The sequence below is a fragment of the Chinchilla lanigera genome, unplaced genomic scaffold, assembly GCF_000276665.1.
Source record: "Chinchilla lanigera isolate Chin_1 unplaced genomic scaffold, ChiLan1.0 scaffold00029, whole genome shotgun sequence".
Lineage (NCBI taxonomy): Eukaryota > Metazoa > Chordata > Mammalia > Rodentia > Chinchillidae > Chinchilla > Chinchilla lanigera.
Genome location: NW_004955430.1, coordinates 9,335,613 through 9,349,666, shown reverse-complemented (window position 1 = coordinate 9,349,666; position 14,054 = coordinate 9,335,613). Strand labels below are relative to the sequence as shown.

The 14,054-nt window shown below is 37.6% G+C and overlaps 1 protein-coding gene across 1 annotated transcript in view; it reads right to left on the bottom strand.

The window, feature by feature from the left end:
• Positions 1 to 2,300: 2,300 nt before the first annotated feature.
• Positions 2,301 to 14,054, bottom strand: part of Plcl2 (phospholipase C-like 2) — a gene marked incomplete at its 5' end in the record, with an annotated part of 190,293 nt that continues 178,539 nt past the window's right edge. The window contains 1 exon segment of the mRNA XM_005387455.2: positions 2,301 to 3,171. Coding sequence (XP_005387512.1) covers positions 2,992 to 3,171 — 180 coding nt within the window. The 3' untranslated portion in view covers positions 2,301 to 2,991.

Here is a 14,054-nt window from a genome sequence, read left to right as displayed (position 1 = left end):
GAGCTACATTCTCAGCTCTTTTTTAATTTTTGAGACAGGGTCTTGCTCAGTCACCCAGGCTAACAACTTGCCACCCTCCTAGCTTAGATTCCTGAATAGTTGAGATTACAGGTGTGTGTCACCGTGCTCAGCCAGCAGGACTTTTAATTTCTCAGAGAACTGACCAGGTGTTTGCCAGTTCTTGTGCATCTTTGTCCAACTCTTCATTTTCCTGTTTCTGCAGAAATTTACCTTTAACAAGAACAACCACCACAAATGGTATTGGGGATTGAATCCAGGACCTTCACACTGAGCTACGTCCCTAGCCCCGTAAAAATTTTTGAGACAGGGTGTTGCTAATCTCTAAGCTGTCTAATCTGGGCTCAATATGCAATTCTCCTGCCTCATAATCCTGGAGTACTGGGATTATAGATATGTATCACCACTCCAGGCTTTACCAGCTGTTTTTATGCTACTTATAATCAATCACACATTCTCCCCAAGTGGAAGTGATGCACTGAGGGTGTATGTATACTCTGACTGACATATGTATTAGTCAAAATGTCAGGAAATTATTTGTATTTACAAGTAATTTAAATGCCCCCCGCCCCCATTTAAGGAGTGTAGATAATGAAAGGAGGCCCTCCTGTTACCCTGAATGTCTCCATAACTTAGAAAGCCAGGATCAGGGATCTGATGCTCATTTATCAACAGACTGATTATGAGGCATACACAGGTTCAATTCAGAGTGGGCCAGTTAGTCCTTTGCTAGAGAAAATGGTTTATAAAGTTCCATGAATCATATCTGTGGCCCTAGTCAGTCTGATAAATGCTTTCTGTTTCCATATGATTAAGCCAAAGGGTGTAATAGTTTAATTGGCTATAAACTTGGGTCATCAACTTCACCAATGGGTGGTACCTTTGCTGGGCAGAATACAGAGAACCAGAAGAATACCATGGCTTTGGGAAACACTTCTGAACTATCGTGCTTGCTTTTCTCCATCATTTGACTTATTTTTTTGAAGAGATGAATCAAAAGAAAGTTGATTTTTTAAATAATGAAAGGTAGAGCAAGTTCTGGGCTGGATCCAGCACCAACATGATACTAACAGACTGGAACATCAGGCAAATGCATTTTATTTTTCTAGCTACAAATTCTGCATATAGAAAAGAATGTGTCAGACTGATCTCACTGAATCCTTCCACTTCAAGATCGCTGATTCTAGGCCTGTCTAAACTACCACAAATTACCTGTGTCTTGCCATCAGAGTCATGTAACTCACAAATTAGATAATGTCTTGCAATATCACAAATGTAGCCATGTTTTCATTTTCACTATAATTTAAAAGTCTCTTATGATTCCTGACTTTTACCTGTGAACATTGGTGTTTATGTATTAAGTTCAAGGACTGCTAACAATGACCTGTTATTCTTCTATACCTCTGCTGTTTATTCTCTGTTATTTTCTATTTACCCCTTCTCCCCAGGAAGAGTTCATTTCCGAGCCAAAAGCTTAAGTCACTGGCTGGTGGTTAGCTTGTGCTATTATTTAAGTAACAGGCAGGATTCATGTTCTAACTGAGATTATATCTACAGAAGGGCCAGTGGAGATGGCACTTTAGGGACGCTATTAGAACAGAATGGCAGGTACAAAGCAAAGAAATTATTTTTTTTTTTGGTTTTTCTCCGGTAACAGGAACCGAACTCACGATGTTGCGCTTGCCAGGCAGGCGCTTTGCCGCTGAGCTAAATCCCCAGCCCCAAAGAAATTATTTTTTGAAAGGATGTTCAAGAGCCTGGGGAAAAGTAAATGAACTGTGCTCACTTGAGCATCTCCCTAACTGAGGAAACGGATAAGGAGACACCCAGCTGAAGACTACATACATCTATCTGGCTCCCACACCTGAAAATACAATACAAAACAGAGGTTGCTGAGTATTTAGAGCTTTTGCTCTTCCAAAATTTGAAAGCAGTTTTAATTTGGAAGAAGCAATATTTAGGCTGTAGTGTTCAGTAGCTTTTTAAAAAATCTTCAAAAATTTCACTAGTTTTGAAAATGAAAGCTTGGATTAAAAACACAAGTACCCTTCAAAGGTGAAGGAGAACCAACTATTTCCTCAGACAAACAAAAATTGCAGGGATTTGTCACCAGTACACCTGTAGGAAAACTGTATCCGTTCCATGCTGTCTGGGCTGCTTTCAACTTATTTATTTTTAACAAAGTCATTTAACAAGTGACTGGCTACTCTTCAGAGTAGGTTATTTTGAACTTGAAATTTTAAGAGTTAAAAGTTTCATGAAAACCATGTAGTGCAATTGGAGAAATATCATAAAACATCTCTTTAATGTGAACACTACTTCATACAATGAAAAACTATTTACAAGGCATCGCTTCCAGATTGTTGCTGTTGCATTGTCCATTTCCCCCTGCGCTGAAACAAGTCTTCACCCAGGGAGCTTCAGTCCAATTGCACGTTCTCGTCCTCCTCGATGGCTCGCCACGGTTCCTGGGGGCTCAGGCAACCTGTCCACTGAATTCTTCGCGGTAATTATGGCTCAGCAAGCATGACACCAAAATCATCTATAACCCAGAGACTTTGGCAACCACACATATATAAAATGAGCAGGTAAGGTCTTATCACCAATAAATACGAATTTGACAGTCCAATCCATTTCCAATCTTAAGAAATTATTTTCACTTAGGAAAATATCTGTTTCTCAATGGAACTAAAGTGACTAATCTGTTCTTCATACTGGAACTGAGTTGGGAGATTTCTGTATACAAATATAGCGTGTTTTGTCCAGGAATATAATTTCTTGTTAAAGAGTTTATTTGCCTTCACACACAGGATTGCTACATACATTCACAGTTTTAATCGACTGTAATTAGCTATTCCAGTTGTGCTTTAAAATCCCAAATATTATTCTCATTAACGAGTGCAAAGCAAATGTCTCATTTGACTACAATTGGTCCTAGAGTTATAAACTCCATAATGATTTATAGAAAGTTCCCTATTCTCCAGTTTCATCGTTTGCTCTTTCAGGTATGACTTCTAGGCTCCGGCGTGGCTTTTGAACCTCAGTGTTTTCAGTGCCTGGTTTATTCAGTCCACACGAAACAGCAGCATAATGGATTTGTTTCAGGTTCTCCAATGTCTCGTTCTTAGCATATTTCAAAAGATCTGCTTGCCCCTGTAACAAAACATGCAATTAAACAGTATTAGGTATGACACGACTTACCATTAAGACTACAGCCTAGGTCTTTGGCTGAAATAGAAGTATTTTGTTTGGAAGAAGGCATATTTATTTTTTATTGGGACTGCATTGCACAGGCCAATTTTAATTTAAAAAAAAGTTTGTTTTCCTAGTTTTAACACCACACTTCAAAAGTAAGATGCTTTTTCAGTCCTTCTCACTTATAAGTCTGAATCAAGCTGTGTGTGTATGTGTACATGTGCGTATGCGTGTGTACTATTTCTCTATATATCTTGGTTAAGATATTTTTCACTGATTGCCCAATCCTGTTTTGTCCTTTTAAGATATTTTTTAAAAAACATTTTGTTCTGGAATAAATACCCATTCACAGAAGGATACAAATATAGTAGATATTTTTCTTGTGTACCCTTAAGATAATTTTCCAATGCTTACATTTCACAACTATAGTGTAGTATCTGAAAAAAGACACAGACACTGACGCAGTGCAAGTCTGTAGTTCCAGGTAACTTGACTCTCCACAGCACCATTGACCTTTACTTGTTACAGTAGCACCTCCTCACTTGGTGACAAAAAATATCTCCAGACAATGCTAAATGTCTTCTAGGGGATAAAAGGGTCCCTGGCTGAGAACCACTGGGCTGATGCATAAGTCAGTGACCCTAAGGTTTCTTAGTGGAAGAAATAATAGGGTGCTGTTCTATGGAGATCCCACCACTCCCACTTTGCCATTTTGTTCTATTGTTTTTTGCAAACTTATCCTGTTTAATGGTTCTTGTTACTTACACTATTTCCTTTCCTTATTTATTACTAAGTTTATTGGTACACTTATATCTATGTAATGATCACAGGCATCATAGGGAATTTGTGTCTGTACATGACATAACTTGATTCTTTTTTTTCCATTCCCCTACCTTCCCCTCAACCCCGCTAATCACCTTATTCATGATTTTTTCCTGGTTCTTGCTTTACTCCATTTACTTCCCTTATTGTCTTTATGATTCCTCTATTCTTTGACATTTTGACATTCCTCTGTCCTTTGACATTCACACTTAACATCCTTTTTTAATTTAACTGCCTCCAAATGCACTGTACCTTTAAGGTATTTCTGACTTCTACACAGCAGACTTGCAGCCGGCTGCAGAGGACAGTGGGTAAGAACTTACCTTGGCAGACAAATGGAGTATAATCAAATTTTAGCCACTGGTGAGACCACGTTGCAGTGGAGTTTTAAACCACCATGAGGCCTAAACCCATGGAATGGTTTGGTGGTTTCCCACTTACTATTCATGATTTTCCTACTTTACAGAGAACTTTCATTAGTAACTAAAAATAGATGTTCCACTGCTTAGTTTAATGGAAGGCGTTTCATTTTTATTCATTCCTCCTTGCCACTGAACTCATATGTTGAAAAAATACCAGTTACAAGGCTTTTAGGTATGAATATACCATCATTTATCAGGAATATAATTTCTTATTAAAGAGTTTACCTTCATTAGCAGATTTACTATATACATACATGGTTTTAATAGATTATAACTAGATATTCCATTTATATCTTAAAATTACAAATATTAAGTCAGAAAACTTAATTTTTTAGAGCTGTTTTGGGGTTACAGCAAAACAGAGCAGAAAGCCCAGAGAATCTCTCTATACCAACCCAGACTCCTTTAACAAGGATGTACAACAACATCCTCCAGCATCAGCAGTCCACACTACAGTGGTACACTTGCTACCACTGATGAACCTACACCCGTGATCAGTATAATACAGTCTAATTGTTTGAACTAGAGTTCATTTTTGGTAGCATGGGTGTGTACAAATATATGATAGGCATCCGTCATTATAGTACCATACAAAATAGTTTTACCACCCTAAATAGCCTCTATGTTCTGCCAAGTTACCCCTCCCCATACCTCTCCAACCCTAATCCCTGGCAACCACCAATCTTTCTATTGTCTCCATAGTTTTAGCTTTTCCAGAATGTTATATAGTTAGAATTTTACAGTATGTAGCCTTTTTAGGTGGTTTTTCTTCACTTAGTCATACGGATTTAAGGTTCCCATGTTTTTCATAGGTTGATAATTCTTTTTTTTCAATACTAAATAACATTACTTTATCATGATGTACCACAATTTGTCCATTTAGCAACTGAAAGACATCTTGCTTACTTCCCAATTTTGGCAATTATAAAAAAATCACTATAAATGTCTTTAGACATGAGTTTTCAACTCACTTGAGTACACACTAAGGAGAATTTCCACTGCATCACATGGAAAAACCAGTTTAGATTTAAGAGCAACTGCCAAACTATCTCCCAAAGTGGTAGTACATTTTGCATTCCCACCAGCAATAAATAAGAGTTCCTGTTACTCCAAATCCTAGCCAGTATTTGTCATCAGTGTTTTGGGTTTCGGCCATTCTAATAGGTATGTAGTAGAAACTCATCTTCTTTCTTTTTAATCATGATATATGGTGTTCACTGTCCTTGTCTATGCTCACTTACTCTGTATATATTCTTCAGTGAAGTGTCTGTGCCAGCTTTGCCGATTTTTAATCACATTGTCTGTTTCCTTATTGAGTTGTAAGAATTCTGTGAATATTTTGGAAAGCAGGTCTTCATCAGATGTGTCTTTTGCAAATATTTTCTCCTAATTTGTGGCTTCTTTTTTCATTCTCTAAAAATTGTCTTTCACAGTACAGTTTTTAGTTTCAATGAAGTAAAGATTATCAATTCTTTCTTTCATGAATTGCCTTTTCAGTGGAATATCTACAAAATGTCATTGCCATACCCAAGATCATCTAGATTTTTGTTATCTTCTAGTCCTATTGCTTTGTGTTTTATCTTTAGATCTACAATCCATTTTGAGTTAATTCCTGAGAAGGTCTGTGGCTAGATTCATTTTTTGCATGTGGATGTCCAGTTGTTCTAGCACCACTTGTTTGAAAGATTCTCTGCTGCACTGTACTGGCTTTGCTCCTTTGTTAAATATCAGATGACTATATATACGTGGGTCTGTTCCTGGGCTTTTTGTTTTGTTCCCATATTTGTCTAGTCTTCTGCCAATGCTACACCATTCTGATTAATGTACCTTTGTAGCAACTCTTAAATGAAAAAAAGTGTCAGTCCTTTGACTTGATTTTCTCCATCAATACTACATTGGCTATTCTAGGTCTTTTACCTCTATATATGTTTTAGAATCAGCTTGTCAATGTCCAGGAAATAACATACTTAGATCTCAATGAGTCTATAAACCAAGTTGGGAAGACCTGACATCTTGACAATACAGAATCTTTATATCCTTGAGCATGGACCACTTCTCCTCCATTTATTTAGTTCTCTTGTCAGTTTTATAGCTTTCCTCATATAATTCTTATATATACTGGTATATTTATACCTAAGGATTTCAGTTTTGCAAGTATTAATGTAAATGGCAGTGTATTTTTAATTTCAAATTTCTTTTGTTCTTTGTTGGTATATACATAATCAATTGATTTGTTTGTATATATATTAACCTTATATTTTCAACTTTGCTATAATTGTTTATTATATTATCTTAGGAATTTCTTTACTGATTTTTTTCAGATTTCCTACATAATCACGTCATCTGTGAATAAAGATAGTTTTAGTTTTTCCTTCTCAGTCTATATTCCTTTTTGCTTCTTTTTCTTGTCTTATTGTATTAGTTAGAACTTCTAATGCAATATTGAGAGCAGTGGTGAGTATGAGAAGGGACATCCTTACTTTGTCCCTTATTTTAGTGGGAACGGTTTGAATTTCTCACCATTGAGTATGATGCTGGATGCAGGCTTTTATACGTACTCTTTCTCAAGTTGAAGAGGTTCTCTTTCATTTCTAGCCTACCAAGAGTTTTCATCATGAGTGGACACTGGATTCTGTCAAATGCCTTTTCTAAATCTATTGCTGTGACCATGCAATTTTCTTCTTTAGCCTGCTGATGTGGATTACACTGACTGATTTCTGACAGCTGAACCAGCCTTGCTAGCCTGGTATAAATCCCACTTGGTCATTGTTGTAGCTATTTTTCTCACTGCTGGGACAAAATACCCAATACCCACCAGTTAAAGGAGGAAACGTTTATTTTAGCTCAGTATGTGGAGGTTTCAGTTCACAGTCAAGCTGGTTCCAAGGGAGGGTGGCATGGCACAGGGACACGGCAGAGGAGAAACAGTCCACGGCAAGGTGGGCCTGCTGCTTGCTGCTTTGCTGCTTCCTGTCTTCCTTCCAACCCCTTATATTCCACCAGGATACGAGCCTATTGATTGGCGCCACCCACACCCAGGGTGGAGCTTCCATAATTCACACCCAGGACTGTGCTCAACTAATTTAGTTATCACATACCCTAATCCAGCGTCACATACCCATGATCCAACTAGCATCCAAAAAGCCCAACTACAAGTACACAAGGCTTTGGGGGAACACCTAGATATAAGCAGTAAGAGTTATGGTGCAGAATTCTTTTAATTTTTTCATAATTGTTTTTTTGTATGTTGTTGGATTCTAACTGCTTACATTTTGTTGAAAAATGTCAGAGTACTGGTCAGCAGCAAAATTCGGTCTCTCAGAGACTTAGGAAACCACACACCTGGAAAATAACAACTTGGTACAGACAAAGACCAAAAAAGAGGAGGGGTGGGAGGAGGAGGAATGAGAGAAGGAGTGGGGGGAAGAGGAAGAGGAAGAAGAAAAAGAAGAAGAAAGGGAGGAGGAGAAGGAAGAAGAGGAGGAAGAGAAAGATCATCATCTCCAGGATTTGGGAAAGAACTGACAGGAAAATTAGAAACTAGACAGAAGTTGGAGAAATGGACAATGATACAGAAAAAAGAATGAAATAGTCCAAAAACTCATCCTGGCTCCTGGGAAGGGCTGTAATAGGAAGGTCGCTGGCTGCTGCTGGTGCCACCACTCAGCTGCAGGTGTCGGAAGAGGCCTCAGGGATGGAGGTGGAGGGGAATGGGCTGCTGGGGAGCAGCTGGGCACCCTGGATGCCCAGGTGGCGGCTGCCGGGAAAAGACCACTGGGTAAGGTAAGGTAAGCTCCCAAGGTCAGGAGCTCCACCGAGAAACAATGGACCACGCCAATAGGGCTAGATCCAAGACAACTCCATGGCTGTTGTAAACTGCAAAAACAGTATCAGGTTTTACTGTAAGTGACTTCTACATGGCAGGTAACAGTTGGAGAAGGTATACAGTCCAGCGCCCACCATACTGCCAGTGAGTGCTTAATCAGGTGCCATTTTGGGAAGGGCTGGATATTTGAGACTCATAACTACTGAAAAGCAAACTTCCCTTTAGGGTCCCTAATGTAACTCATCTAGAGTAACCTGTAAGACACAGCCATGGGAGATAGTCACAGAGAGGGTGTGGGCTAGATATCGTCCCCTGAGAAGTTTAAACTCAGGTCAGGAAGGACACGGGGCACTGCCCTCTGTGGTGAGAAGCCAAGCCTAGCATTAGCTCTCAGAAGTGGCTGGGTCTGAAAGTGCTGGCATTAAGTGCAGTGGGTCACTGGAACCCCTTGCCCTGTGACCTATATCCAGCACAGAGCAGAGGTCTGATTGCTTCCCCGTCTACCAACATGAGCCAGGACATACCTCAGTTTGGATGTTGCTACAGTCTAAGGAAAACAGGCAGAGGGGCCTCTGAAACAGGGCGAGGGGCACTTTACAAACACAGGGGCCATAAAACTGGACAGAGAAAACTGTATAGTTGGATTTTAAAACTGCAGAACTTGTAAAGAAACCACTCATTCAAAAATACAGAAATTTTTTTTCTTTTTGGGGGGACTCAGTTTTTTTCTCTTTTTTCCTTCTTCTTCACTGGCTTTTGGGGGTTTGAGGAATTTTCTTTTTTCCTTTCCAATTTTTCTTTTTTTATTCTTCCTATTTTTTCTCCCAGTTTTTCTTTTTCCTTCTTTCTCTTGTTTGTTCTTTTCTGTTACCTCTACCCAATTTTATTAATTTCCATCTACTCTTTAATAGGGTACTTCATTTCACTTTTCTATTTCTCATCTTCTATTACTCAATCTTTCAAATTTTTCTTCTTTCATTCTCTCATTCCTCACCCCCTCTATTTCTACTAGTATAACCATTCAGCTTTATCAATCTTTAGTTAACTCTATGTTATTCCCGTTGAATTTTTTTATTGTTAGTGGAGGTACAGTTGTCCTGTTTAACAGGTAATTACTATATAGCAACATATAGCTTTTCTTAGTGTTCATACTATAATTATCAATTTCTTTTTATGGAAAAGGATGGTACATTATTGATTATTATGGTATGGCAATATACAGTTTGTCTTTGATGCTATGATTGTATCTTTTTTTTTTGTGGTACCGTGAGGAATCAAACCCAGGACCTTATGCTTGCCAGGCAAGTGCTGTACTGCTGAGCTACCTCTTTGGCCCTTTGATGCTATTATTATTGCTGATTTACTTGCTACTGCCAGGGTGGCATAGTTGTTGCTTTTAATAGGTTTTTCTCTGCATGTTATATCTGTATTACCCTTGTGTCACTAACATTCCTGAAGAACTGGGTGCTAGGTCAATTACACTGCATCCTCCCTTCCTAAATTAATGGAAGTGGTTGGATCCTGGGACAGAGGAAAAGGCCTACAGTTCTCCATGCCAAGAGAGCATCACTGAAAACCAGATACAAACTAAAGAGATCTCCAGGCTAGCAACAAAGTCTTTCTACAATAATGGCTGCAAACCTCAGCACAAAGCAAAACAAAAACTGAAATGAGAAAACAAGGCAGCGAAATGTCTCCAAAAACTCTTGATTTCCCTGAAGCTGATTCACAGGGCTTCGAGCAGGAAGAAATCAAAAGCCAGACATCCAAACTATTAAAAAAATACAGAACAGATTAAAAAATAGGTCAATAAGGTGCCCTGTGAGCTCAGAGAAGGTATAATTAAACAGATAATGGACATAGTAAAATGAAATGATCAGCGAGATTACAGAAGACAGTAATAAAAACCAGATGATCTAAATAAAATGATACAAAACATGAGTGACTAGTTTATTGAAGAATTAGAGTCTGTGAAAAGGTTCCAAGCAGAAATCCAGAAGATTAAAATTTTTATTAAAAATATCAGCAGCAGAAATGACTGATGGGAAGACAAGAGTGTAAAAAGTAGGAATTAGGACTGCTGTCAGAGATCAATTATTTACAGATGCCTTAAAAACAAGACAAGAACATGAAAAATGGATCCAACTGCTGCTAAATGGCACAAAGGCTAATCTAAGGTTAACTGGAATTAGTGAAAAATCAGAAGTCAACACAAATGGCATAAAAAACCTGTTTACAGAAATAACTACAGAAAACCTTACAAATAAAGGAAAAGAATTAAATATACATTAGGTATATACAATCTCAAATAACCACAATAAGAAAAGAACTTCTCCATGACATATTATAGTAAAAACCCCAGAAGCCCAACACAGGGACAGAATCTTAAAAACTAAGAGAAAAGCAATGAATCAGCTGTAAAGGTAAACCCATTAGAATTACAACAGATTTTTCAACACAAACTTTAAAGGCCAGGAGAGCTTGGGGCAGTGTTTCAAGCCTTAGAAGAAAACAATTTCCAACCCAGACTGATATATCCTGTAAAACTTTATCTTAAAATTGATGGGGAAATAAGGTCTTTCCATGACAAAGAGTACCTTAACAAATTCATGACCAACACAACAGCATCACAAATAATTGTCCAGGATATCCCAAAAAGAGAAAAGGAAGCTAACAATACCAAAAGGTCTTGAAGATTGAATACACCAGGCAGGGTAAGCAGTTAATAAACAAAAGGGGTGGGGGATCTACAATAGAAAAATAATGCAGTGACAAGAATAAGTCAATGCCTTTTAGCAACAACTCCCAATGATTATTCTCAATTCCCCAATCAAAAGACACAGATTGACAGAGTGGACCAAGAAACAAAACCTAACAATATGCTATATACAAAAAACACATTTAATCCAAAAAGAAACTCACATATTAAAAGGGATGAAAAAACAATTATTCCATGCAATGGGAACCAGAAAAAAGCAGGAATAGCTATCCCATTTTTAGACAAAGTGGACTTCAAGCCAAACTTGGTTAGAAGAGGCAAAAGTCACTACATATTCGCTGTGAAAGCAATTCAACAGGTGCATAAATATATATGCACAAAATACTGATGTCCCCTACTTCATAAAATAAACACTACTGGACATAAAAGATCAGGTAAACACCGACATAATTACATTAGGGGACCTCAATACATCACTATCACAAATAGGTCAACTAAACAAAAAAATCAGGAAAGACTATCAGAGTTGAGCCACACCTTTAAACAAATGGACTTAAAAGATATCTATCTAGAGTTCCACCCATAGATATCTACAGAGTGTTCTACCCAACAAAAGCTGAATACATATTCTTCTCAACAGCATACAGCATGTTCTCCAAAACAGACCCCATGCTAGCCCATCAAGCATACATAAGTAAATGCCAAAGAACTGAACTTATCCCATGCATATTATTGATCAAAGTACAATGCAACTGGTCTGGGGGGATAGCTCAGCAGCAAAGCACCTACCTGGCAAGTGCAAGGTTATGAGTTTAATTCCTGGTACCCCCCTCCCAAAAGTACAATGCAACTAGAAATCAATGGCAAAAGAAATCATGCAAACACATGGAAATTAGATAACACCCTTTTGAATAATCAATGGATCACAGAACAAATCAAAGAAGAAAACAGATAATTCCTAGAATCAAATGACAATGCCAGTACATCGTATCAGAATCTCTGAGACACAATGAAATGTCTTGTAAGATGTTTTATGGCATGAATGCCCATATTAGAAGAACAGTACAAATAAATAATCTAAAGATGTACTTAAAGATCCTAGAAAAACAAGAACAATCTAAATCTAAAGCTAGTACTATGAAGGAGGTTATAAAGATCAAGGCAGAAGTTAATGAAACTGAGACAAAAAATAATACAAAGTCAGTGAAGAGTTGGTTCTCTGAAAGAATACAGAAAATAGGCAACCCCCTAGTCAATCTTACCAAAAAAAGCAACCAAATTGATGCAACTAGAAAAGAAAAAGGCAAAAATCACAATGGACACTACTGGAATCCAGGAGGTTACTAGTAACATTTTTGAGAAGCTGTACTCTAATAAATTGGAGGATTCAGATGAAATTGATATACTCTTAGACATATATGTAACCAAAGCTGAACCAAACTTTTAAAAGCCTTTAATAATACAATCATAGGCAATGAAATCAAAGCAGTAACAAATAAACAAACAATTAAGAAAACCCCAGGTCCTGATGGATTCACTGTGAATTCCTCAAAACCTTTAGGAAAGATGTAACACTAATACTCCTCTGTGACAAAAACCACATGGTACTGTCAATAAACAGACCTGAAGATCAACGGAACAGATTAGAAGATGCAGAAACAACTCTAGACATACTCAGCCATCCTATCTTTGACAAAGGCGCTAAACACATTCACTGGAAGAAAGATGGCCTCTTTAATAAATGGTTCTGGAAAAACTGGCTCTGCATATGTTGAAGATTAAAATTGGACCCATATCTTTCACCATATACTAAACTAAACTCAAAATGAATCAAAGATCTAAATAGTAAAACAGAAACATTAAATCTGCTGGAAGATAAAATACATAAAACTCCTGAAGACACTGGTTTAGGCAAAGACTATGACTAAAACCCAATTGCACAGGAACCATCACAAAGAATCAACAACTGGGATCTCATTTTATTAAAAAGCTTTTGCACACCAAGAGAAACCACCAACAGAGTGCAGAGACAACCCATAATGTGGGAAAAAATGTTTGTTAGCTGTTCCTCAGACAAAGGATTACAATCAAGAACATATAAAGAACTAAAAAACAATTCAGTCCTCCCAAATTTAAACACCCAATCCAAAAATGGGAATCTGAGATGAATACACACTTCTCAGATGAAGAAATACAAATGGCAAACAAATACATGAAAAATGTTCAACATCACTGGCCATTCAAGAGATGCAAATTAAAACATTGAGATTCCCTCTTACCCCAGAAAGGATGAAGACAGGTATCATCAAGAAATCAACTGATAACAAATACTGACAGGGCTGTGGGGAAGAAGGAACTCTTCTCCACTGTTGGTGGGAGTGTAGACTGGTGCAACCACTGTGGAAATCAGTGTGGAGATTCCTCCAAAAACTAGGCTTAAAGGTCCCATTCAATCCAGCTATTCTCCTTTGGGTATCTTCCCAGATGAGCTGAAAAGATCATACCACAGTGATATATGTGCACCCATGTTTATAGCAGCACAGTTTGTCATAGCTACATCTTGGAAACAACCCAAATGCTCATCAACCAAGGAATGGATAAAAATGATGTCTTTTATACAAAAGAGTACTACTTAGCCATAAAGAAGGACAAACTGGAGGGTTTTATAGGTAAATGGATACAACTCGAGATCATACTCATAAGTGAAATAAATCAGATGCACATGTGCAAACATCATATTGTCCCCCTGGTGAGAGAAGCTGAAAGAGCAAATAAGGTCCAAAATGTACAACAGATATTGTAAAATGGGAAGAAACTTCAAAAGGAAAGAGAAACTGGGATGTGGGAAAGGAGAAAAGAAGGAATGGAAAAGCAAAAAAAAAAAAAAAAAAAAGTTAAGATAGTTCTACTAATAATTTCTCTTAGTTCACTGAAAAGAAAAGTTTATGCTAAGATTGGACAAATAAATGCTTCTATTTTGTACTCTGAGTAAATAATTTAAAGATAACAATACACAATGTATTAACCATTGTTACCTTCCTATTACCTTGTT